The sequence below is a fragment of the Coturnix japonica genome, chromosome 4, assembly GCF_054131305.1.
Source record: "Coturnix japonica strain WE chromosome 4, WE-NBRP24, whole genome shotgun sequence".
Classification (NCBI taxonomy): domain Eukaryota; kingdom Metazoa; phylum Chordata; class Aves; order Galliformes; family Phasianidae; genus Coturnix; species Coturnix japonica.
The window spans coordinates 47,127,615-47,151,226 of NC_140666.1; the positions used below are offsets into that span (position 1 = coordinate 47,127,615).

The 23,612-nt window shown below is 45.5% G+C and overlaps 2 protein-coding genes and 1 long non-coding RNA gene across 6 annotated transcripts; 1 reads left to right on the forward strand and 2 right to left on the reverse strand.

The window, feature by feature from the left end:
- Positions 1 to 2,630: 2,630 nt before the first annotated feature.
- Positions 2,631 to 4,775, reverse strand: HMGB2 (high mobility group box 2). Of its 2 annotated transcripts, none has more exons than XM_085545111.1 (5): positions 4,725 to 4,775; positions 4,090 to 4,259; positions 3,846 to 3,991; positions 3,586 to 3,760; positions 2,631 to 3,164 (listed from the first exon to the last, which is right to left on the reverse strand). In XM_085545111.1, the coding sequence occupies exons 2-5, from the start codon at positions 4,237 to 4,239 to the stop codon at positions 3,012 to 3,014; spliced, it is 624 nt and encodes a 207-aa protein (XP_085401237.1). In that variant the 5' UTR covers positions 4,240 to 4,259; positions 4,725 to 4,775; the 3' UTR covers positions 2,631 to 3,011. The 2 variants fall into 2 exon arrangements, with proteins under 2 accessions (XP_085401237.1, XP_015717321.2); XM_015861835.3 differs by having other exon boundaries at positions 4,625 to 4,739.
- Positions 4,776 to 6,382: 1,607 nt separating this feature from the next.
- On the reverse strand, positions 6,383 to 16,395 carry LOC107313485 (uncharacterized). Of its 2 annotated transcripts, none has more exons than XR_014945337.1 (3): positions 16,061 to 16,395; positions 13,842 to 13,943; positions 6,383 to 8,191 (listed from the first exon to the last, which is right to left on the reverse strand). It is a non-coding gene; the product is annotated as an uncharacterized LOC107313485 (long non-coding RNA). The 2 variants fall into 2 exon arrangements; XR_014945336.1 differs by having other exon boundaries at positions 8,054 to 8,191; positions 15,952 to 16,089.
- Positions 16,396 to 16,702: 307 nt separating this feature from the next.
- On the forward strand, positions 16,703 to 22,942 carry SAP30 (Sin3A associated protein 30). Of its 2 annotated transcripts, XM_015861791.3 has the most exons (4): positions 16,703 to 17,263; positions 17,963 to 18,085; positions 20,359 to 20,457; positions 22,609 to 22,942. In XM_015861791.3, the coding sequence occupies exons 1-4, from the start codon at positions 16,967 to 16,969 to the stop codon at positions 22,729 to 22,731; spliced, it is 642 nt and encodes a 213-aa protein (XP_015717277.1). In that variant the 5' UTR covers positions 16,703 to 16,966; the 3' UTR covers positions 22,732 to 22,942. The 2 variants fall into 2 exon arrangements, with proteins under 2 accessions (XP_015717277.1, XP_015717278.1); XM_015861792.3 differs by lacking the exon at positions 17,963 to 18,085 and having other exon boundaries at positions 16,796 to 17,263.
- The last annotated feature ends 670 nt before the right edge of the window (positions 22,943 to 23,612 follow it).

Sequence of the window (23,612 nt, forward strand, 5' to 3'; positions counted from 1 at the left end):
CAGATGTGGAATTTGTGCCCTTTCTTGTGCTGCACAAGCAGTAGCACGAGGAGAAAGTTGAAAGGAGTGAAGGGAGGGAGAAGCAGCGGAGCACTACCTGTATTAAAAAACCCCTAATGTCAGCACCCAAGATGCACGGCATGGCAACAGCAGCCTTCACTGAGGGGTTTCTTTTGCCTGTTATGGTATCTCATCATCTTTCATGCGATGTTTGGAGTCCTCGTTTCTGAAATAATCAGGACCCCTTTTCACTACTGCACAAAAGCAGAGATTTGGGATAGGAACTGAACTGGACTTTGAACGAGAAACTGTGTTTCCTTTTCATTATTTCAGAATTTGTATGGCCACGTTTTGAATCTAGGCAGACACTGGTCATCCATCACATCTGCTTACACGAAACAATTTCCAGTTTCCTTAAGAGACGCACTGGCATTGCAGTTTGTTCCCCTGCTGAGACAAATCAGTGAGATACAGAAGAATGATGGTCTTGCTAATGGTCTTGATTCCCAAAGGAGGAGTTAGTGCTAGGTCAGCGCTGGGTTCAGCCAGCCAGCAGCTGGCTTCAAGATGGCAGTACTGACAAGAATGTCATCACAACACATTTTTCAAAAGACCTTTTGGAAGGATGAGGTCTTTTCTATTGGAAGCTACTTGACCGTGCAGTTACAGCTTGTCCATTCAAATGTCATTCCTTCAGCTCTGCTGATGAGCCCACTTAGGGGTGCGACTTTAGCAATAGAAGTTTGGATTAAGACGTTTTGAGAACAGCCATAGAACTTGTAGATGAAGCATGAGATTTCCTGGCCAAAGATTTTTCTGATGGCAGATGCTGTATTCAGTCCTGGAACAACATGAGCCTCTCTAGTAATGCAGCCAAAGTTAGTTGTCGTAGGATGTCTGGCTGGAGCAGCCTACAGGTTCACTCACTTATTGCTGGCCTGTGGCAGCTCTTGATTGCACTGATTAAGAGAAAACTGTGTAGACAGAAAAATGGACTTTATTTCTTTTACTGGGTAGGTTTCAGTCTCAGGCACATGCCACAGTTGGAAGAGCTGTGAATCCCACAAAGGCTGTGTGTGCTGGAGAATGTAGCAATGAGCTCTACATCTGAGCTCTGTTATGGGACTCTAGACACTGGACTCAGAAGGAATTGTGGGGATGCAGACCAGGTTATGAAGTAGCTCATATGAGCAGCAATTCCAGAAATGCAGAGAAATCCATTCAGATGGAGTAGCCATACCCGATCACCCTAGCTTCATTTTTACTGCACGATCCAGAAACTCTCATCTGTGCCATAAGAACTTCTTAGCGTGCCATGTGGATATACTGAAGTGCCCTGTATCTCCAATACCTTCTGAAAATCAGCATCATATCTGTGACCTTCCATTCCTCCAGTACTAAGGAAGCTGTAAGTGAAAAAACCCTACATAAAGTACAGCTAAAGGTTGAGCCTTTGTTACATTGAGTTTCTTTAGAACTCTCAGATGAACGCCATCTGTCCTGTCATTTCATTTCAAAACCTTTTACAGTTGGATTTGAGACAGATGCTCCACCGTGCCTCCTCCATTAAAAACTCCATCATGAGAACCTTCTGAAACTCCTCTATGAGGTTCAAGAAAAAAAAAAAAAGGCTTTATTTTCCCCAAATTGACTCTGAACACTGATTTTCTATCGTAATCATCTTTCGTCCCAGAGGACTGTTTGGTAGCCCTCCTAGTTCTTATGTTTATGGAACTTATTCATCCATGTATATCAGCTTTGTCCCGCTCGTATTTTTCCCTGCTGCACATGGCTGCATCTGGTTGTCAAAGTGAGAGTGCCTCTGTTTTATGGGTTTGGAAATAACTTTGTTAGATAGAATAAAAATCTGGGAAGACCGTGAAACAGCACAACTGGTGCTACTGTTAACTCTGCAGCTAATAAGGTACCAGGAGCAGGTGTTCTTTAAAAATGCCTTATCTTCTTTGCAGGAATCTGAACTCCTGGTATGTGAGAACATTCCAAAATCGTTCATGCTGTGTCATTTATGAGAAGTCGCTTATATTGGAGCCAAGGGGGAGAGGGCAGGAAAGTGGGGAATATCAGGGAAGCCTCTGAGCACATCTGTCCCAACAGCCAGCCTTCCTGATATAGACAGCAGGACATTTGCTAAGGCTTATTTCTCAGCTAATGAGACAAACCTTCAAAACCTCTGTTTCAATAGGTTATTTTCTCTGGGGGGGCAGGGGAGAGGATGGAAATCCTCTGGTCAACTTCAGCACTAAAAGCTGTTTAATGATGAGGGTGATACAAGCAAATACATTAGGGGGTAGGGGTGAAACATCAACTGCGACTAAACTGGAACAGGCTGCCCAGGGAGGTGGTGGAGTCTCCTTCTCTGGAGATATTCAAGACCCGCCTGGACGCCTACCTGTGTGACGTGGTGTAGGGAGCCTGCTTTGGCAGGAGGGTTGGACTCCATGATCTCTAGAGGTCCCTTCCAACCCCTACAATTCTGATTCTGTAAAGGTAGTACGTATGAGAGAGCACGGTGTAAAGACAGAAGACCCTTTGAATTCCCGAAGCTTAGAGTCCTTCAGTGGGAGCAAGCTCCCCCCCTTCCTTCTCAAGCACAACAAATACAACAACAATCATGTACAACATTTTATTACAAAATTGTTTAAAAAAGTAATACAATGAATATGCTACAAAATATAAGTTCAGCTATTAAGCTACACCTCCTTTATTTTACTTAGCTAAAAAAAAGAAACACCTGGCTATCATTCACTGAATCTCAACAAAACCATTAAATATGCAGAAACATTCCACAACTTTCTCTTTTAAAACTGAACTGTAGCAGCGCTCAGCTACTACTTACTTTAGAAATAGAGGTCTCCCTACAAAGAACCACGTTACCTATACACAATCTGTACAGATTTTTATACTGAAGCTAACAATGAGCTGCACTTGAGTTCACATTCTTAGCAAAATATTGGGTTTTGGAGCATAAATCTTTACAGCAGGGCGTTCATTTACTCCTCGTCCTCTTCTTCCTCCTCCTCTTCTTCATCTTCTTCCTCCTCCTCTTCCTCTTCTGGTTCTGCTTTCTTCTTAGATCCTGCAGGCCTACCCGGGCCCTTTTTTCCTGCATCACTCTTGCTCTTGGCACGGTACGCTGCAATATCCTGTAAGAAAGATGCTGCTTAGATGCTGCTGATGCAACTCTGATGACAACTATATACTAATTTAATGCTGCAGCGTGCGTGGAGAAGTGGATTTTCAACCTTCAGACTTTCATGTTTTCACCCTCTGGTGAAAGTACATACACTAATCCGTACAGCCCTATGAATTGGAACATCACTGCACGTATTTCCAACTAGGTGACCCATTTTTTTGGAAGCAAAGCACTTATAAAATCCTTAGACATACAGAAATCCCACATTCAGGCTCACCACAAGGGCTCCTTGCCACCCCTTTCCATACACGTGGAAGCCTGGCAAAGTTCAATTTAGAATTGTGAACTATATGCAGGTTAGGGGCAAAACTAAAGTCACATTTACAGTGATTTCTACAACTGTCCTGATTATTGTGTTATTCTCAGTGTACCTTTTCATATTTCTCCTTTAGCTTTGCAGCCTTCTGTTCATAGGGCTGCTTGTCTTTGGCCGACTGTTCAGACCACATTTCACCCAACTTCTTTGCCGTGTCTCCAATAGACAAACCGGGATGATCGTTTTTGATTTTTGGACGGTGTTCAGAGCAGAAAAGGAAGAACGCGGATCTGAAACAAGAAATGATGTTTAAGCAAGTAAGAGGCAAACGGAATGCATGTTGTGGGGCTTTTTTAATGCCATTTGAACACTTACGGTGGTCTTTTAGGAGCGTTGGGGTCCTTCTTCTTCCCCTTCTTCTCTCCTTTGGGAGGAACGTAGTTCTTCATCTCCCTGTCGTAGCGAGCTTTGTCTCCCTTGGCCATCTCCTCGAACTTCCCTTTCTCCTTGCTGGACATGGTCTGCACACACACGCAATGGAGAGGCGCGGGGGGGCGGGATCAGACTTAGCCCCGCCGCCCCCAGTGCCGCGCAGCAGCCGCCCTTCTCCCGTGCTCACCTTCCACCGCTCCGAGCACTTCCGCGAGAACTCGGCGAAGTTGACGGACGAGTCCGGGTGCTTCTTTTTGTGCTCCTCGCGGCACGTCTGCACGAAGTACGCGTACGAGGACATCTTGCCCCGCGGCTTGTTGGGGTCGCCCTTGCCCATGGCGAGCTCGGCGGCGGGTCCTTGCGGAGGAGGAGGGCGGGAGCGGCACCGTGAGGGCGGCGCTACTACCGGGCGGGTCCCGCCGCGCTCCCGCCCCTCGGCCGCCGCTCCGCCCGCCCCGCCCGGGGCCGGCCCTGCCCTGCCCTGCCCTGCCCTGCCCCGCCGCCCGCCCGCTCCCCGCCGATCCCCGCGCTCCCGCCCGTTCCCTGCCCTTGGTGCCGCCGACACCGCCCTCCCCGCGGCCGCAGCCCCACCCGCCGTGTCCCGCCGCCGGCTCCGCGCCTCCCTCGCTCCTCCCGCCGCCCGCTCGTTTCTCCCTCCGCCCACGTCCTTCCCGGCCGCGCTCCGCGAGAACCCGGCGGCAGCGGAGGCGGCGCGGCCTTGCCTGGCTGAAGGGCTTTAGCGTCGGCGTTGCGTGCGGGCCGTGCTCCGTGCGCGGTTCCTGCGGACTGCCTGCCTGCCTGCCTGCCCGGCGGCGCACTTACCGCCTCTTGTTTTCCGCAGCCCCTGCCCGCCACAGCAACTTGACCCGCCGCGCCTCGGGCCCCGCCCACCGCCTCCCATTGGCCGCCGCGCCGGTTCAAACTGCCTACGGCCCCGCCCGACCCGGCTCCGGCCGCCGCCCATTGGCTCGTTCCGCCGTGACGTCACGGCCGCGGCGGCCCCGCGGTTAGGTGGAGCGCGGGGAGTCGTTAGCGCTCATACTCGCTGGAACCGGTTGGGGTGAGCAGAGCGGGGGGGCGGGGCCAAGGCAGCCGGGCGGCGATTGGTCGAAAGGGACGGTTTAAAAAACCGCGGGGAGGGCCGCCATTCGCCGCCGGGAGCTGCGCGCGCCGTGATTGGGCGGAGCGGGATGCTGCAGCGTGGTTTAAATATACAAAGCCGGGTACGGGGCGAAAGGAGCTGCCGTGTCCGTGTGGGGTGGTGGAGCTCGGCGCTGTTGGCGGCTCGGGCTGCGCGGGGTCCGCTCCTGGGCCGCGTTGTGTGGGGCCGCCAAGGGGAACGCGAGGAGGGTGGCAGGTACGGGGTGCAGGACAGCGCTCCTTGTTCTGAGGGGGAGCGCCGGGAGGAGCGCGGCCCTTTGTGCCTGGGAGAGAAACCGCCGCTTCTGGGCTGCGATGGCTGCTCCGCTGCGATCTCGGCCCCGCTCTGCAAGTCGGGTCCTGCTGGTAGAAGTCTCCTTCTTTCGCTCCCCATTTAGCATCCCGCCACATGCTCCCCAAAGAAGCTCCCAACACTCCTGCTTCGTCCGAGTGTAGCTACAATGCTGCTGTAGGACGGGCTGCTTCTGCTTAGTAAGGATGTTAGGTCTTCAGTGGTACTGACCTCTTTCAGCTGTAAAACTAATAACAGTTTTTAAAGTGTAGCAGGAGGAGGCCCTGAGCAATCCTGGGCACGGGCCGGTTGTGGGTGTGAGATTGGTGTGTCTGACCCAACCTCTGAAGTCCCTTCTGTGCCAGATCTGCTCAGCATTACAATCATAGAATCACAGGGTTGGAAAGGGCTTACAAGATCATCCAGTCCAACCATCCTCTTATCACCATTACTACACAAGCTACTAAACTGTATCTCGTAGCTCCTCATCCATGTGCCTCTTGAACACTGCTGGGGACGGTGACTCCACCACCTCCCTGGGCAGGCCAGAAGCATTGAATGAGGAGCATTTCTCAGGCCCAGTCCTTCAAGCTCGTCTTTCTTCATCCTGACAAAGACATGTTCCCACAGAACGTTGCTAATATGGGAACAAATGCTTCCTCTGTCCTCCTTTCGTATTAATCTCTATGTGTTTGCTCAAAATGCAGCCCTGAAAGGCAATGTGAAGTGGAAGTTGCTCAGAACCTGCTTTAAAAGGAGTGTGGTTGGGCGATGAATTGGCAGAGCTGTGCAGAGGTGTGTTCCCATGGCAGATGTCAAAGCCCGTCAGAAGTTGCTTATCTGAGCTCTTATAGCACCTCACTTCTGTGGCTATTCCTTTTAATAGCATGTAACCTACAAGCAAAGCTTACGCTTATCTCCTAAAATAAACATTTATGCAGGGAATATCCTGTGTTCCAGTATTTTATTGCCGTAAACCAACCCATTACCCCTCCATGGTGGAGTAATGCTGTCTGTTCTGTAGCAGTGAACTCAGTGAAGGCCTAGAGCCGCTTTGCGAGGAGTACTTTATTTCTTTATATGTGGCCTTTACAAATTGTTTTGCTTCAAGTATTACTTGGAAAGCGTGACTTTGTTTAGTGAATTACGCTGCCAGATGGTTACTCATTTACTTTGTGGTGAACCACCTGCGTATGACAGTTTCTTGCAGAGTTCTCTGGCTAATAAAGTCGTTTTGTAGCAGACAGTGGAATAGTAATGTATGCAGAATGAATCATCACACGACCATTAGTAGGTCTGATGGAAAAAGAAAACATTTTTGTTGTTCACATATTGCTGACAATAGCAGGACACGGGGAAATGGTTTTAAGTTAAAAGAGGGAAGATTTAGGTTGGATGTTCGGGGAAAGTTCTTCACTAGGAGAGTGATTAGGCCCTGGAACAGGCTGCCCAGGGAGGCTGTGGATGCCCCGTCCTTGGAGGTGTTCAAGGCCAGGTTGGACGGGGCCCTGGGCAACCTGATCTAGTAAAGGTGTATGTTTGGTGGCCCTGCCAGGCAGGGGGGTTGGAACTACATGATCCTTGAGGTCCCTTCCAACCCGGCTCATTCTGTGATTCTGTGTGATTCTGTGATTCAACAGACATACCCTGAACTCTCTGTATCAGGGCATTCAAATGACAACAAAGGTAGTGCTGCCTCCTGCGTCTTTTTCAGCTACAGGAAAATATAAGATTAACTCCATCAGAATCAGTCCTGCTTTTGATTCCCTGCTAATGCAATTGACAGGACAACATATTGCTACCCCAGCTTTTGGGAAGCAGTCCTATAAATACTGGTGCTTCTAAAGTAGATAATCATATAGTTATCGTAGAGTATAGAGCTCTAGTTCGTGTGTGTTGCTGAATAGTAACCAGGACTGTTCAGAGACAGTTTCTAACAGTGGAAAGCAGAGTAGAATATGACATATTTTACCCCTATAAATAAAATACTTGGACAGTTTTTTCTTATGTACTCTTAAGAAAACAGTTGTGGCAAAGCAGGTAGGGTAAGACAGTCTAATTAGTGGCATGGGACAAATGAGCCCTGCCTGTCTTTTAAATGATTTAATCGGATGGTTTAAGGAAGCTGTTTCTAGTTTTGTTCTGCGTTCCTCTTAAAACATCCTTTCCCTAGATTATCTTCTCCAAAAAAGAAAGCCTTTGTGCAATTAAATCTAAACATGGAAGGCTACAGCATGCTATGTCATGTAACATAGGGCAGCATAACAAACCTAACAGTTGGAGTCTTTACCATCTGTCCATCCTCCAACAAGGAAGGCAGTATTGATAATTTTCCATGCTTGAATATGATACTGGACACTTTCTGCGGCAGTGCTGATGCTGAAAGCTCCATGCAAGAATACTGATTTTCATTAAGTTGGCAGCTCCAAAACCATCTTTCTACAGAACCATCATACTTGGAAAAGTGTTTCTCTGTGTGCTGAGTTCCACAATAAGCTGTCACTCTTTTTTCTCATTAGACCATACTGTTCCTTCTCAGACGAAACCACAAATTCTGTCTCAAGAGATTCCATCGCTGCTACTTTTCTAAAGCACAGATCTGTGCAGTATTGACTTGGGTCAGTCCGTGTGGTTAATTTATGGATGACAGTTGTGGGTAAGAAGCGTAAACTCCAAGACTTCAGGCTTACTTCTAGTTGAATAATTCAGCTCATGAAATGACTGTTAAGTTTTATAGTTCCCTGTTCTCAAGCCATTTTGTGTTTCTCTTCTGCTCCACAATTGCAATTTTGAGCGCTGTTGTTAACTTCGCTTAATCTTCAGAGGACTGTCTGTGGAAAGATAAGCAGTGCAGTGCCTAGAAACGTTGGGTAGAAAAAGACAGGATGAGCAAAGGGGCAAGAGCAGGTTACAGAGCTGAAAAACTGGCTTAAAGAAAAGTGTGTGGTGGACAACAAAACTGAGCGAGCAGAGCATTATAGTTTACTCCTAGATTCCAAGAGCACCGTCGTCAGCTTTTCTGAGTATCGTTATTAGGGAATATAGTGATGAAAACCTCTTCTTTGAATATTAATTAACGTTTCAATCAACAGATCTGTTCTGCTTGCAACAGAAGTGATTCAGGTGAGGGAACTGCAGACCCAATTGCATGACCAGAACTCAGACTGAGCTTTTATTCTGGTGTAAGCGTATGTACAATGACAGTGTGAGCTTAAATTCATTCCTCTGTATGAAGCAGGCCCACTGTCTCTCCCCCTAGACTCTGCTATTACCTGAATTCCTGTATGGAGCGCGCCATAACGTGGCATTAATGGCAGTGAAATTGGAAAGTAATCATTCTTGATTCATTGCAGTCTGCAGCTGACATGGTTTCTCTTACAGATGTGAGAAGTCGCTGTTTACTGGATGAGTAATGAAAGTGAGTTATAACCACTCATGCTTTTAATATCACCTAACTAACTTCACAAATAGCAATGCAAGCTGTTGAAAGGCAAAGCAGATTTAGCTTTAGATTATCAGCGTTTTTTGTTGTAGGAAATTGAAAGTTTAAAATCCAAGACATTAAAAGCATTTAAATAGGTCACCGATTTAGAACTCCATTTGTACTGTGAGTTACAAGGTCTACGGACAACAACTGTGATTTTGGGCCTATTTCATGAGCATCTCTTGTGCTCCATGTAGGATTAAAAGCAAGATGGAGGACTCCCTAAGCTGCTGCTTACCTAAACTCAAAGCAATGCTCCATTTGCTGCAGTGTTCCAAATATAAGCAGTTATTTTCTTCATACTTTGATAAAACTTATGTAACTGCAGCAGGCCAAAAGTCCTCTAAGCTGATGTGTCTGTCAATAAGGAATTATGTTAAAGTAACATATTAGAACCTTTTCCTTTTTTTTTTTCTGTTTTTAGTTGTATAGCAGGGACACAATATATATTTTATAAAAAAGAAATACATTTACACTCTAAACAGTTTTATTACACGTGCTACTGTCAAGCCTGCAGAACCAGTTAAGCAGCTCATAGGCAAACAGTGGCCTTGGTACACCAGGCTGCTTTAGTCTGAAAGTTCAGTAACTTGTTTTGGCTTCGTGCTGTGTACCAAATACTTAAAACAAAGACAGCCTGCATTACATGCTACCAGGGACAGCTGCAGAGCAGAGAGTGAAACTGAAGTGGTCATCTGATAGGAAATAAACACAACAAATCTCTCTTGGTACTGATGCAGATAATATTAGGAACACCAGCTGTTCCTGGTTGCAATAATTGTTATATTTTAGCAAACTTTTTCGATCTTAATCTGAATTTCATTTATTTACTTACATTCAAAGAAATACTCAACTCATGTACTATTTTTCCCCTTCAAATCTTATTTCTTTATGTTTTGCGTTATTCCTCTCTTTTCACAAATATGAGAAGAAACAGGCCTTATGAGCAGCGGCTGAGGGAGCTTGGATTGTTCAGCCTGGAGAAGAGGAGGCTCAGAGGAGACCTTATAGCTCTCTATAACTTCCTGAAGGGGGGTTGTAGTGAGCTGGGGGTTGGCCTCTTCTCTCGTGTAATCGGTGATAGAACTAGAGGGAATGGTTTTAAGCTGTGCCAGGGGAGACTCAGGCTGGACATTAGGAAGAATTACTTCTCGGAAAGAGTAGTCAGGCATTGGAATGCACTGCCCAGGGAGGTGGTGGAGTCACCGACCATGGGAGTGTTCAAGAAACATCTGGATGTGGTGTTGAGGAATATGATTTAGCTGGGAAGTATTGGTAATGGTTGGACTAGATGATCTTCTAGGTCTTTTCCAACCTTGATAATTCTATGATTCTGTGATTCTGAAAATAGCTTTCTTTTCCCTTCTTCACCCATTAGATAGTCTTACAGGCAGTATAAAAGGGCTTCCAAATGTGATTAGTTATAAATGACAGTACTAAATTGGTTTAAGTGGGTAAAAAAAAGGATTGTTCCTTCTGCCCCCACCTCTCCACTCGCCAAAATCTTCATAAAACATGGGTTTCTCTATCTGAAATGTAGACAGGACTTAAGTAAAATGTAATTACTACAGCCAAATATTGCATTGTTTGGAAGACATTAGTTCCAGGATATTTTTACTTCTAAATAGGAAAACAAAGGGATGGATTGTGTCTGGCCCTGGAGGTGTGATATGAAGGAAAGGGATTCAAAGAGGCTCTAGTCCCAGTCCAGCCCCTGAATAGCCAAAGCACCTGTTTGAGAGCAGCCACTGATGCTCATGCTGCCAAAAAGAAGCACGTGGCAACTGATGATGGTTTACAAATATTGAAACTTACTTCTACAGAATGTTTTGTTTCTACCTTTCGCATTCAGAAACACTATTTTCTTCTGAGCACAAGAAACCTGAAAGTAAACTGTGACAGCAAAAGTTGTTTACTACGTAATTGCTGTTCTTAAATCTTTCAGGAAAGAATACAGGGGGAGTTGACAGAGATGTATTCCACAGGCCAAAGGAGGAAGGAGGAATCTGCATTCTTCTGTCTCCTGCAGCCAATAGAGAGAAGTGGATGCAAACAGCCCGATTCCTTGTAAAATACGCATAAGCTCATTGGCCTTCTGTCCAAGTAATAAGGAAACATGCATTAACTTATTGAGTCTGAAGTTTTGGTCATGTGAAGTACATCCTGGTATGAAAATCACTTTTGGCTGAGGGAATACCATTGTGAGTCTATCTACGTCAATTAATTAATTGGTTCAGGACAAAAGTAGCTTTTAAGAGTAGTCTCCTGATGGGATTTTTCTTACCATGCTTTCCTTCATATACTCAACATTGACATAAATAAACCTTTGAGAGAATCCATTTTGATGCAAGACTTACTACTGCTCGATCAAACACGCTGCAGTTCATTAGCTTGATTGATGTACCATTACATTTTATTACATTACATTTAATATTACTAATAAGCATTTCTGTTTTAATTATCACAAGGTATACAAATATTAAAAGCATAAAACCCACCTTTCAACTTTTCCAGCATTAAAAAGAAAAAATATGTAAAGATATTATTCATTTTGCAACAGACTTTGACGATATAACTATGAATGTAGATAACCACAGAGAGTCGCTTAAGAGGTAAGAAATTGTGTTACTTTTGCTAATTCTAACATAAATTACAAGATCATGTAAAAATCTGCTCAGCCACTTATGGAGAGATGTAAGGTTGGTTGTTTTGGTGCCTCTGAATAGTTGTAACAGCAAAATCAGGTCTCACCTCTGGTTGTCAATAAGTATTAACAACCAAACACGTAGATAAAAGAGCCTTTAAACCCCATTATATCTGTTTAAACATCATAATGTTGAAACTAAAGAGTGGGAGTCACCTTTTCTCTGTGGTTATGTTGTATTTTTGGTTTATTTTAGAAAATGTTCTTGACTCTGTTTCAAACTTATCTTTGAAACTGTAAGGCTGGAAGCTTTATGACTATGAAAGCTGAGGCTAGCATCATCTTCTAAGTAAAGGATTAGAGCAGGAAAGGGCAAGGGGGAATGGCTTTAAACTGAGACAGGGGAGGTTTAGGTTAGATATTAGGAGGAAGTTTTCCACACAGAAGGTGGTGAAGCACTGGCACAGGCTGCCGATGTATAAGCCTTTATCTTTTAAGCAGAGTGAACTGTGCGGGAGGTCAGAAAGACATTTAAACAGAGCTGTATTCATTTTATTTTTATGAAAGGATCCATACTAGTATTAGACTCTACTTGGATCCTACTGACTGAGTCCAGATCATCATCCTCTGAAGAATTATTAAACTACTCACTGTAGATTTAATTGGAGGAAGTGCTCACCTTGCTCCCAAGGAGCACTTTGTAGCTGCTGCTGACTCGAAGTGTGTAATCAAACCTAAAGATGCTCACAGCTGTGCTGCCAAGATCCTCATCAACACTACAATGGCTTAGACGGTTGCAGAGATTTTTCCATTTTCCTTTGTATAAAAAGAACCCAAAACAAAAAAAATCATGGTGGTGTAAAGGAGTGTTGTAGTTTCTAGAACCCAAGACAAAACTACAAAGATATGCGTTATTCAAAGTAAAAAATGATTCAAGACCATGTCAAATCTAAGTTTATATAACTAGGAAATGATGCTTCTCAGAATATAAGATGGTAACAATGACTGTATGCTTTGTTTTCCTGGTATCGAGAGAGACCACAAAAATTTGTTGTAAATATGAGTTTCTTATGCTGTCAACATAAAGAGCTGACCCAGCTTTTTGTTTCCTTTCAAGCGATTAACAAATAACTCTTAAATCATACACAAGTGTTGGATCTATCATTCACAGCTAATTTTCTATTATATTGTTAAGCAAAACCTTCGGGAGTGATAGTTTTTGCCATACATCCCTGGTTATTATGTTGCCTTTCAGAAAAGCACTACTGTTGTTTTTTGCTGGGTTTATTTCTGACTGACATCTCATGCAACATGAAATGAAATGTTAAAGCAGCTTGGATGGACAAATCAGTGCAACAGTGACTCTGAAACAAACAGATGGATGTGCTCTTTTAACTTGCTTGAATGGGAGCTTGTGAGAAGAAAGATTATTGTAACCTAATACATAGCTCAGTACAAAGCTGGGGGTGGGCTTTGCACTCGTTGAATTTTAAACGTCTCACTTAAGATGCATTCAGATAGGACCCATACTTTTTGTTTGTAAAGTGTATTTCAGTGTTTAAGTCCCACAACAAATAACATCTGCCATGTATATTCAGCTAAGAACGCTTCTTGTTTCTGAACCAACACTTATGCTTTTTTCTTTTGCATGTGAAAATCAGTCCTTTTAAAAGAAGGTCCTTTGCTTATTGCACAAGTGAGCTGGTACAAACTGTGAAGGGGAATGTATTACAGATCTTCAAAGCTTTTACAGTACACAAGCTTATCAGTTTTAATCCTGTAACACCTAGATTATTCCTAAAATACCAGGTTTATTTTTGGACCCTATTTACTGCTTTAAATCTAATAAAAGCACGTGTTACATAAACTCTTATACACTCGTAATTTTCATGCTACAAGCTGGAGTGCTTTAAAAAAACTAAAGGAATATTGGCTTCAATGGGATGACTAAAAGACCTGAATGAAAACACCAGTTTTACACTAATTTAATTCTTTTGGTTAAAGGTAGGATTTTCTCTCTTATCATTTTATTTACTTCTACAGTAAACTCTGTGTGTGCTAATGGAGATTTTGTTACCCGATTAAGTATTGAAACAAAGTTGCATTTTAGCTATTCAAGAGAAGAAGTTTAAAGAAGGGGAAAAAAAGTCGTTTGCAGGTAAATCTTAATGTTCCTGTGTTTTCAGCTCAATGCTTAAACAGCTGGACAATAAATGGGAGGCAGCAGTTAGTGGGTAATGGAGTGGGAGAGGATCAAACATTTGAGAAAGAAGGGCATGATAAAAGGACTGAACTTTGTTTCTGCTGAGGAGGAAGAGATTTGTTCTCTGTTCTCTGTGTTTATGGTTAGAAATAGATCTCAGCCTCTAAAGTACTTACAGTACAACGTATCAAATGTTTCCATTTCTGACACACAGACAGTGATTTCCTGTTGATTTGGTTGCTCTTCCATGAAAAACATCACGGGACGTTGTACAATATCTACAGCAAATTAAGGAAATCTGTTTTTAATTGGAACAGTTACAGTCTGAAACAAATAAAATGCTCATTTACTGTTAAAAATTGCACCAGTCATTTTCCTTAGTGCTGTATTTGCTAACAGGATAATTTGAGGTGCTGAACATAAGCAAGCGCACTAAAATTCTCTTAGACTTCAGATGAATGATACCTAATGGGGAAGGGAGTAGTAAGCCCCAAGTGAACCTTATCATGCCAAGGTGTGTATGCAGTCATGAACCATATTTCCTTTACTCAGCTCTTGTGAGGCCCCATCTGGAGTACTGTGTCCAGGTGTGGAGTACTGTGTCAGGACAAGAAAGACATGGAGATTTTGGAAAGGGTCCAGAGGAGGGACAGGAAGATGATCAGGGGACTGGAGCACCTCCCCTGTGAAGACACGCTGAGGGAGTTGGGCTTGTTCAGCCTGGAGAAGACAAGGCTGCGGGGTGACCTCATTGCAGCCTTTCAGTACCTGAAGGGAACCTACACCCATGAGGGGAGTAAACTCTTCAAAAGGGCTGACAATAGCAGGACACAGGGAAATGGTTTTAAGTTAAAAGAGGGAAGATTTAGGTTGGATGTTAGGGGGAAGTTCTTCACTAGGAGAGTGGTTAGGCCCTGGAACAGGCTGCCCAGGGAGGCTGTGGATGCCCCGTTCTTGGAGGTGTTCAAGGCCAGGTTGGACGGGGCCCTGGGCAACCTGATCTAGTAAAGGTGTATGTTTGGTGGCCCTGCCAGGCAGGGGGGTTGGAACTACATGATCCTTGAGGTCCCTTCCAACCCGGGTCATTCTGTGATTCTGTTACTTGCAACACATTTACAGTGTGCTCGCAATCTATTCAAGGTGATGTGTCCAGTTATCATTCTTCCCTCTCAAATACAAACCAGTCAAAAGTGAACAGGAGTGGGAGTGGGACATACAGCATCTCAAAGCACGTAAGCTGCTCAGCTTCCACCTGTACCTGGTCCTCCTTGGTGCCAGGAAGTTCAGGGCCCATAAGGTGTGAATCTGGGCATTCTTTTCAAGACAAAGTAGCTTTTAGGCATTCCTACCAAAGGAGATGTTCCTTCCCTGTTCCTGAATCATTCACACAGTCCTGCCCTCCATCAGAGCTCCCTCTCTGCTAGGACATGATCATATAACTGAGCAGTAAAGCAGATGTGGGTTTAACATAACTGATTTTCTTTTCCCTGGTCTAGTTGTAACCAGATCCAGTTTGCCACAGAGCTTTAGAAATGCTTTTACAGGCACAAAGAAAGACAGGGCACAGGTGTGAAAGTCAGCAGCTTACAGAAGAAGCAGAACTGTGTTTCTCAGCCCTGCTGCAGCCTTATCATGATCTAACCATGAAACTATGATACTGCTCTATTGAAATTCAGCTTAGGAATTAACATATTGGCGAGCACGGCTGAAATCAGGCTTTTATCTGCTCACGAACTGTATAAAGAGGATCAGGAACATATCTGAGACATAGTAGTCTCTACATTTTAACAGACCACAGCAAACATAACAGACTGTGTATTTTATGCTCAGCATAAGGTCAAAACCATCTGATGAAATGAAACGGATCACAAAAGACACAGTGTAAGCTGGTAGAAATTGCTACTTGTGACCCTGATTTCTGCTGGAAACTTCCTGGAACTCACACTTCTTCCTATATCTTCTTTAGGTAAGGTCTCCTACTGTTGTGTGGCTTTGTTTGTTATTATTAACATCATTATAATCTTTGAAAGGGTCGAATCACAAGGAACTTGAGCAGCGAGTTAAACGTCCCTTTTCTGAGCTGACACAGTGGCAGGGTGTGGAACTGAACCCAGCTGGGCTGTAACAAAGGAGGGTTCGGTATTTTTTCCAGCTCTTAACCCAATTTCTCCCTTTAATCACAAAACGTGCCCTCATGCATAACTGCTGTCTGTCACTGTACGCTCAGCCTAACTCCACTCGCTGGATCCTTCAGTCGCAACTGCTGGGAGCGTAAGCGGGACCTACCCTCGTTCTCTAATGCCAGGTTACGCAACCGGATTAAAAAGCCATCTGCAGCACAAACCCAAACTGCAGCATAATCGCACTCCCTGGCTCAGGCAGTTGTTGGGCTTACACGGGATCTGCGTCTCCTCAAATCGCTCGCTGACCTCCCGGTTACTCTCCTGATTCCACACTCGCACAGTAATGGATACGGCCGCATATTTCCGCGGTTACCTCACGGCGCTCGGGCCCGTTAGCGAATTTAAGGGCTCAAAAAGGAGCGCAAAGCCGCCTTTTTGCGCTCTGAACGCACTCGGACGAAAATAGGTCAGAGGCGGCCCCACAGCGGCTGAGCTATTACAGGCTGTGCGTTAACGCGGCTCTCGTGTAGCTTTCTTAGAGCTCGAAATATCTCAATACAGGCAGCGTTTGATCCGGACACAACGCGGAGCCTCAGAATCCACTTCCCGCCCCCGGTAGCGGCACGGCCGCATTTCAAATCCCAACGGCCGCGCCGACGGGGAGGAGCGAAGGCGGCGTCCTACCAGCCGGCCCGGGCCGACACCGCCACATGCCGGCGGGGGGCGGGCGGAGCCGCGGCACCGAGCTGCAACAAGCTGCGGTGTGTGCGGAGCGGAGCGCCCCGTCCGCCGCGCAGCTCGGGAGCCGTAGTTTCCCGGCCTCGCCGCCCGCAGCGCAGAGCGGCGGGACGAACTGCGTTTCCCGGAGCGCAACGCGGCTCGGCCTTGAGCAGGCGCAGTGCTGAGGGGCGGGGCGGCGGGCAGGTTGCTGTTGTTGCATAGGAAACAGCTGAAGAGTCTCCACATGACAGAGGGGGAAGGAGGAAGCGGGGCGGCCCGTGGGGCGCCGCCAGCGCGCCGGTAGCCGCGGGGCTCGGAGCGAGGGCGCCCGTCGCGCCGCGCGTGTTCCCTCGCGGTCCGGGCTGAGCGCGGCCGTAGAACCCTCCGGGCCCGAGTCCCCTCGCCGGGGGGAAGCGGTGGCGGCGCTCGCGGGGCTTCCCGCCGGCCCGACGCGGGGCATGAACGGTTTCGCCCCCGAGGAGCTGCCCCAACGCGGGGCCGACCCCGCCGTCGCCGCCGCGGGCGCGGTGAGCGGTGCGGGCTCCGGAGCGGAGGTGCCGGCGGGGTCGGCGCCCCCGGGGCTGGCCGTGGGAGCCGCGGGCGCGGCCGGGGCGGGCGGCCCCGGGGCCGGGCAGCTGTGCTGCCTGCGGGAGGAGGGAGAGCGCTGCGGCCGCGCCGCCGGCAACGCCAGCTTCAGCAAGAGGATCCAGAAGAGCATCTCGCAGAAGAAGGTGAAGATCGAGCTGGACAAGAGCGTAAGTCTTACGGCAGCGGGCAGCGGCTCGGGGGCGGCTTTTAAAGTTCTTTTTTGGCGTGTTTTCTTTTGTTTGCGGGTTGTTTTTTTTTTTTGTCTTTGCCGGCGGCGGGGAAGCGCCGTTTCCCAGTCCCTCCTTTCCCGCAGCGCTGCCGCCGCCCCGTCCCGCCTGGAGCCCGGCGCTGTCGGTGCCCCACCCGGCGGCCGTGGGCGCGGGGCTCCGTGTGGGGAGGGCTCGGCGCGGCCGCACGGTGCGGCCCTGTGCAGGAGAGCTGGGGAATGAGGGGAGCGGCCCGCGTGTCGCTTGACCTTGCGGAGGTAAAGCCGTGCGGATGGGGAGGAGGTGGCATTTTGCCTCCCGCGGGATGTTCCGGAGGCTGCCCGCCTTCCGTTCGTGCGTGTTTGTTTGCCGATCCCCGAGTTGCTGCGAGCGGTTGGAGGGAGGGTTGTGTGCGCGCTTGTCCCCGCTGCGCGACGTTCTCTGCCAGTCAACCGGTAGCCGCTTCCCCCCGTCCTCCCGCCGAGTCGGTGGAGGTAACATAACAATGCCTCCGTGCAGCGCTATCAGGCAGAGGGGCTTCCCCACCTCGCTCCGCGTGAGCGAGGCTGCCTAAGGAATGTCTCTGTAGATGCCTCTGTGCTGCCAGGCTGGGAGGAGCTTGCACGGGTTTGATTGAAAGATGCGGTCTTACTCTTGTAGGCGAGACACCTTTATATCTGCGACTTCCACAAAAACTTAATTCAGAGTGTGAGAAATAGAAGGAAGAGAAAAGGCAGTGATGACGATGGTGACTCACCAGTGCAAGACATCGACACTCCAGAGGTAGCCAACGGTTTTTCTAATAGTTACGTTAAGTCTGTTCCTGCTTCAGCCGTGCCTGCTTTTGGGGATGGCTCCTGATGTGCTTGGCTTTTAATATGACAAAAGCAAACTGGATTCCAGGGTGTATTTTCTCTATTAGATGTGCAGAATCTCAGGCAGCTGCTGTTTTGAACTTTCCTTACAGTTTTGGCTCCAGGAGCCTGCTAGAAGTTGTTTTGCTATGAAAATCAGTCTTTGTAAAGGTTGACAGGACACACCGGACTTGGGCTATAACTGCTTCTCTGTCACATCCCTCCAATCCTTTCCTTCCATGTGAAGCACGTTGCAGATGGTGCCTGTAGTTACCACTTAGTGTAGCTGGAAGTTTCTCAGTGAGGGAGCTCACTGGTTTTAGTCCTTCTTGGGGATAGAGATGCTGAGGCAGTTTTGCTGAGGAGGAGCTGAAATAAGAAGGCATTTCTGCTTGCCTTCCTTATTGTAGGCCAGTGAAACACCACCCGTTTTGGAAGTGAACTACTTTCAAACTTTTTTCATAGTATAATGTGAATGCACTTAAAGCTTTCTTCTTCCTACATGTGTGCTGGATTATTTCTGTTACAGTTTGTGTGTTAATCGTTGAGCACAGCCTACCCGGCCTCAACCAAGAGATTTATCCAGTGTTTGTCAGAAGGTGCTTGAGGATTGTGAACTTATCCTTAAGGTCAGCGTCAGCAATGTCAGTGATGAAACTTCATGCAGGAATCTCTGCCTGGAGGCACACGGCTCAAGCCTGAAGGCTTTGACTATAAGAGGATTTTAGGAGATTGGAAGTAGTTTGATGCTGGGCTGTGGTTTTTGTCAGCTAAAAACATTGGATGGCATCTCTGAAAGCTCTCTAAACCTGCTGTTCTTTGTGGCTTTTGGTAGCTGTCTGGCACAGTGGCAACTGCAGCTTTTGCCTGTTTATTTGCTCAGACAGGAATAATAAAGCATGACACAACTGATGGATATCCCTAGAACAGAAGAAAGGAAATGTATTTTCAGTGGTAGTGGTGCAGGGAAGTAGGTAGTTCTGGAGAGTTTCAGCATGCAGTTCCTGTGTGGTGTTGGTGTGCTATAGATGCCCACTGGCCCCTTGATTTTTGAACTGCCATCCAGTTTACTGCTGACCACCTGTAGGGCATTCCCATTTCCAGAAGTAGATGTTAGGAGTGATTTGCAGTGACTTCCACAGTGCTGCTGTCTTGAGTACGAGGGCATGCCATCCTCTTAACACGTAAGGCAGGGTTGTATCAAGTCTGACCGGGTCACCAGGAGTGCACTGGCACTGTTGTTGCCTTAAATATTGCATAGCTGAGGCTGCTGGATGACTTTAAAATAGAAGTTAATGCTTTAACCAGTCTTTAATGCAGGAAGTTTGGAGAACAGTGCCGTAATTGCAACTGACCTAATGGAATTTCTTGTTCAACCTGCTTTCTTAGCTTCCTTTCCTCCTCAGTCTTCTGATTAAACTTTGTTTTACGCTGTCAAGAAGGTGAGAGGGTAAGCTGTTGCTGGGAGAAGCGGCTGTTGATCTGAGTTCATGGGATTAAAAACTGAGAGAGTACTGGGTTGAGGCAGTGTATTTATATCCCGGAGAGGAGCTTGTGCAATGCTGTGAACTGTCAGCTCACACTGAAAAATAGTTTTGGGCAACTATGCCTATGTACATAACTCCTCTGTTGTGCTTATTGTAGCAGGGATATTCTTGGACACCAAGACCAGCTCTTTTTTTTTTCCTCTCCCACCTCAAGCCAAAAACCTTCATGTTCTAGACTTTGTCTTGGTTCTAACTCATGCTGTCTCATGGTGCAGCTATGCTGCTGTAGACTGCAAAAGACTTCATGGCTGAAATTGAAATGCAGAGCCTACCTTTTGAATCAGCATCTTCATAGATGTTATGATGTTATGAGTTTTGTTACTGTGCTTTGTGTCATCATGCTGAAAATGGGGGGGGGGGGGAAGGACAACAATGAAAGAAAAAAACAGAGACGATTATAGTACTGTAAGTTCTAAATATTGTCTGCTGCTAACAGGAGGAAGAGCCGTACTTAGTAACAATAAACTGCTCTGAAACTGCAATGGAATGTTTTTCTTTCTCCTGGAAGGTGTGGAGTAAAGTTTTGTTCTCTGTCAAAACGAGCTCTACTGAGCTGACAGTGTGTGGTTGTGTATGTGCAAGTTTCCAGGATGACGAGGGAGACCTTATCAATTACATTAGGTTGCTTTCTTCCCCCTTTCTCCTTTTCTTTTAGGTTGATTTATATCAGTTACAAGTGAACACACTTCGAAGGTACAAAAGACACTTCAAGCTACAGACCAGACCGGGACTTAACAAAGCACAGCTTGTTGAAGTACGTATGAGTGTTTACTCCATAATAGAAAATGCAATTTGCCATGGCATGCGTTGTGTTGGGTTTTTTTTTTCTCTGCACAATGTGATCCTTGCATGAAGTGCATATATAATCTGGGTTTTATGAGAGCAGAAAGGAGCTGCTTATCTGGCTTCCTTCACTGCCATAGCTCCTGAGCCAAGGAAATCAGAAGGAAGAGCTTCTTTCTAGAGAACGGACCCATAACTTTCAGAAGGAGCATGTGTTGCTTGAAAATAGTGAGCTGAACAGTAAGGTGACCTGTGCATCAGCCACACCTTCCAACTTAAGTATCCTACTGATGATAATTTGAAATTGAGAGGTAGCAGTGGTAGAAGTGCCGCTTGCAACACCAGAGGCCTGGGTTCGAATCCCCCCTGTGGCGTAAGTGGTAGAAGTGCTGCTCTGCTACACAGGAGGCTCGAATCCCGGGGGTTGGACTCGATGATTTCTAAGGTCCCTTCCAACCCGCACGAGACTGTAAGACTGTGAAGTTCTTTTAAGATTCAGGCTTGGCTTTACAAAGCTGATTAATATAGGCATCTTTTCACGTATAGGAAGTTCAGAAACACGGAAAATAGACTTCTATTGATCATTAATCTCAGTTAAAAACAGGGGGTCTGTTATTACAGAAAGAAGTTTATTAAATTCTTTTTGTTGTTATCGATATTTCTAAAAGCACTTAAGCTGTTTGTGAGTACAGCTGTATGCATCTCTTCTGTACAAGAGAGCAATTGTAAAGTGATTCTTTTGCATTGCAAAGACATGTATCTGTGACAGCACCGGTGATCATTTCAGCAGGGAGGGATAGCTGCCACCTCATTTCTGTGCTGTAACGTTCAGTTGTACTTCAGTGCAGACATTTTGTTTGTCTCTCTACTAATTAGCACAGATTAAAGCCAAGGTTATTAAATGCGTGAGAGCTCTCCAGAGCTAAGCTGTACGAGTACAGTGCTGCTGCCTCTATGATTAAGAATTTAAAGTAATTCTTCTTTTTTAATGTGAGAGTTGATGCACGGATCCATCCTGTTCTTGAATTAGCAGGATTGATTTGAAAAAGCACGAACATTTTTGTGCTGTAAAACTGGCATTTCTAGGGGTCTGCTTTAGGTACGTCTCATGAGATGCTTGCAGTAGCTTATGCTTCACGTGCTGCTTCATGTAAACAGGCAAAGCTTCTGTCATGTGCCTTGTTTGACTGACCTAAAGGTCCTCGTGAGCTGTAGCTGCAGAATTTAATGTCATTTACAGTGCATATGATCTCTTGTTCCTTGCCTGAATGTACAAGGGATTTTCTGCTAGCTATTACTTACAAGTCCAATTTAAAGGGCTCCGTCAAACTGTCTCTGTTTTGTTTTCATTTGCTGTTGTTGTTTTTTTTTAACCCAAAGTGTGTTTTGGAAAGCTTTCTAACTTGCTAATTATATTAAGTATTTATACTTACGCCTTGTGGTAGATCAATGAGCAGTCTCAATTTCTCACTTCTTCATGCTAATTTTAGTCCAATAAAAAGCATTCTGCAAAAAGCTGGAGAACAGGCTGGGGCAGTCAGTCCATCTGAATATTTCCCTATAGAACTGACAGCCCACTGTGCTGAAGGAGCAAAAACTTCAGCTTTAATAATGGTAGAAGCTGACATATTTAGCACATACAGCATGGTGAATTTTTGACAATCCTGTATCAAAAGCTGAATCTTCAGTGCTCATTCTTAAAAATTCTTGTATTTGGGTCTATCTTTGATTTTTTTGTATACAACTTGATGCAGACCCCCTTCAGCCTGAGTAATGAGCAGTACCTTCATCTGTGTGCAGTAGGTCCATGATAGTCTGTCGATGTTACATGCTCTGTGTTCAAGGAGTAACTGCACAGATGTCATGGTACTCCTATGCTTGTTGGGAGAATTCTTTCTCTTTTTTTCTGATAATTTTCTGGACATTTTACTTGAGAAATTGTACTGTATTTGTTTCAGTATCACTCAATGATACCTTTTATATAACTACTGAAGACTTTTAAAGGGAGTCAGGGTTTCCTTTATCCTAAGTTGCTTGATGAAGCTTTTAATGTAGTTATATAAATGTGAATTTTGAGTTTCTGCATATAAGTGTTTAATTTCCTTGCATTCTTCCTTTGTAGATAATTGGCTGCCATTTTAGGACAATTCCGGTGAATGAAAAGGACACCTTAGCGTATTTCATCTACTCGGTCAAGAATGACAAGAACAAACCCGATCTAAAAATGGATAGTGGCGTTCATTAGGCAGCAAAGATTGGGACTGAGACTCAGGCCGCAAATCAAAAGACTGAGGGTTTTTGTTGATATACAAAAGCTTTCTTTGTAACTTTTTCTCCCCAGAGAGTTTCTCTGTTTTATTTTTTCATAACCTTGATGATTTGTTTGAAAACCATCTCTTATGAAACAAATTTCCTCACAAACTATTTTAAATAAATATTACTGATATTGTTGCTCACGTGGGTGTGTCTAACTTATTCAGTGAGTTACTTGTACTTAATAGTGAAGCTTTGACCACTTATGTAATGACATCAAAATAGTTTTCAATTAAAGTGTACCAAGCATACATTTATGAATGTACTTCAAGTTCTGGTGATGCAATGCTGTCTTGAAAACAAACAAAACACCCCTGCATGATGGTAGACTTTGCAGTGGGCTCTTGAGGTAAAAAGGCTTTAAGTGACAGTTGCATTTATTAGCTGGGCAGAAATGGTTGATCTGGTATCTTCTATACGGCATGCTATTTCTTGTTCATTGCATGCGTTAACTCAGACCTGTTGAAAAACAACACACTAAAAGTAACACGAGCAAAGTATTGGTATCTTAGTAAAGTCTGTGATGTTAAAGACAGTGTTATGTATGATTTCTTGTGTTTTCATTGTTAGCTTTGTATTAATCTAAACACATTGTATGTGAAACGTTTCTTTTTGCTTTAAGCTGTGTGCATTGGCTGAAGAAAAGGCAGAAGAAGAAGCCTAAAGAAGAGGAAGACACAGGTTTAGTTTATTCAGTTACTATTCATTGCAACTTCCAACCTTAGCAGATTTTCATTTCTTAAATGTGGGGAAAAATGAGAAGGTATTTCTGTGATCTAATCTGCTGGTGTTAACCTTGTGAAGTTTTTTTGG

What these genes read in the sequence shown, in the direction of transcription:
- HMGB2 (XM_085545111.1), bottom strand. Translation starts at nt 4,239, where the DNA reads ATGGGCAAGGGCGACCCCAACAAGCCGCGGGGCAAGATGTCCTCGTAC. An exon ending in AGTGCTCGGAGCGGTGGAAG is followed by an intron (nt 3,992 to 4,089) that starts GTGAGCACGGGA and finishes GTGTGTGTGCAG; the next exon opens with ACCATGTCCAGCAAGGAGAA. An exon ending in AACGCTCCTAAAAGACCACC is followed by an intron (nt 3,761 to 3,845) that starts GTAAGTGTTCAA and finishes TTCTTGTTTCAG; the next exon opens with ATCCGCGTTCTTCCTTTTCT.
- SAP30 (XM_015861791.3), top strand. Translation starts at nt 16,967, where the DNA reads ATGAACGGTTTCGCCCCCGAGGAGCTGCCCCAACGCGGGGCCGACCCC. An exon ending in AGATCGAGCTGGACAAGAGC is followed by an intron (nt 17,264 to 17,962) that starts GTAAGTCTTACG and finishes TTACTCTTGTAG; the next exon opens with GCGAGACACCTTTATATCTG. An exon ending in AAGACATCGACACTCCAGAG is followed by an intron (nt 18,086 to 20,358) that starts GTAGCCAACGGT and finishes CTTTTCTTTTAG; the next exon opens with GTTGATTTATATCAGTTACA.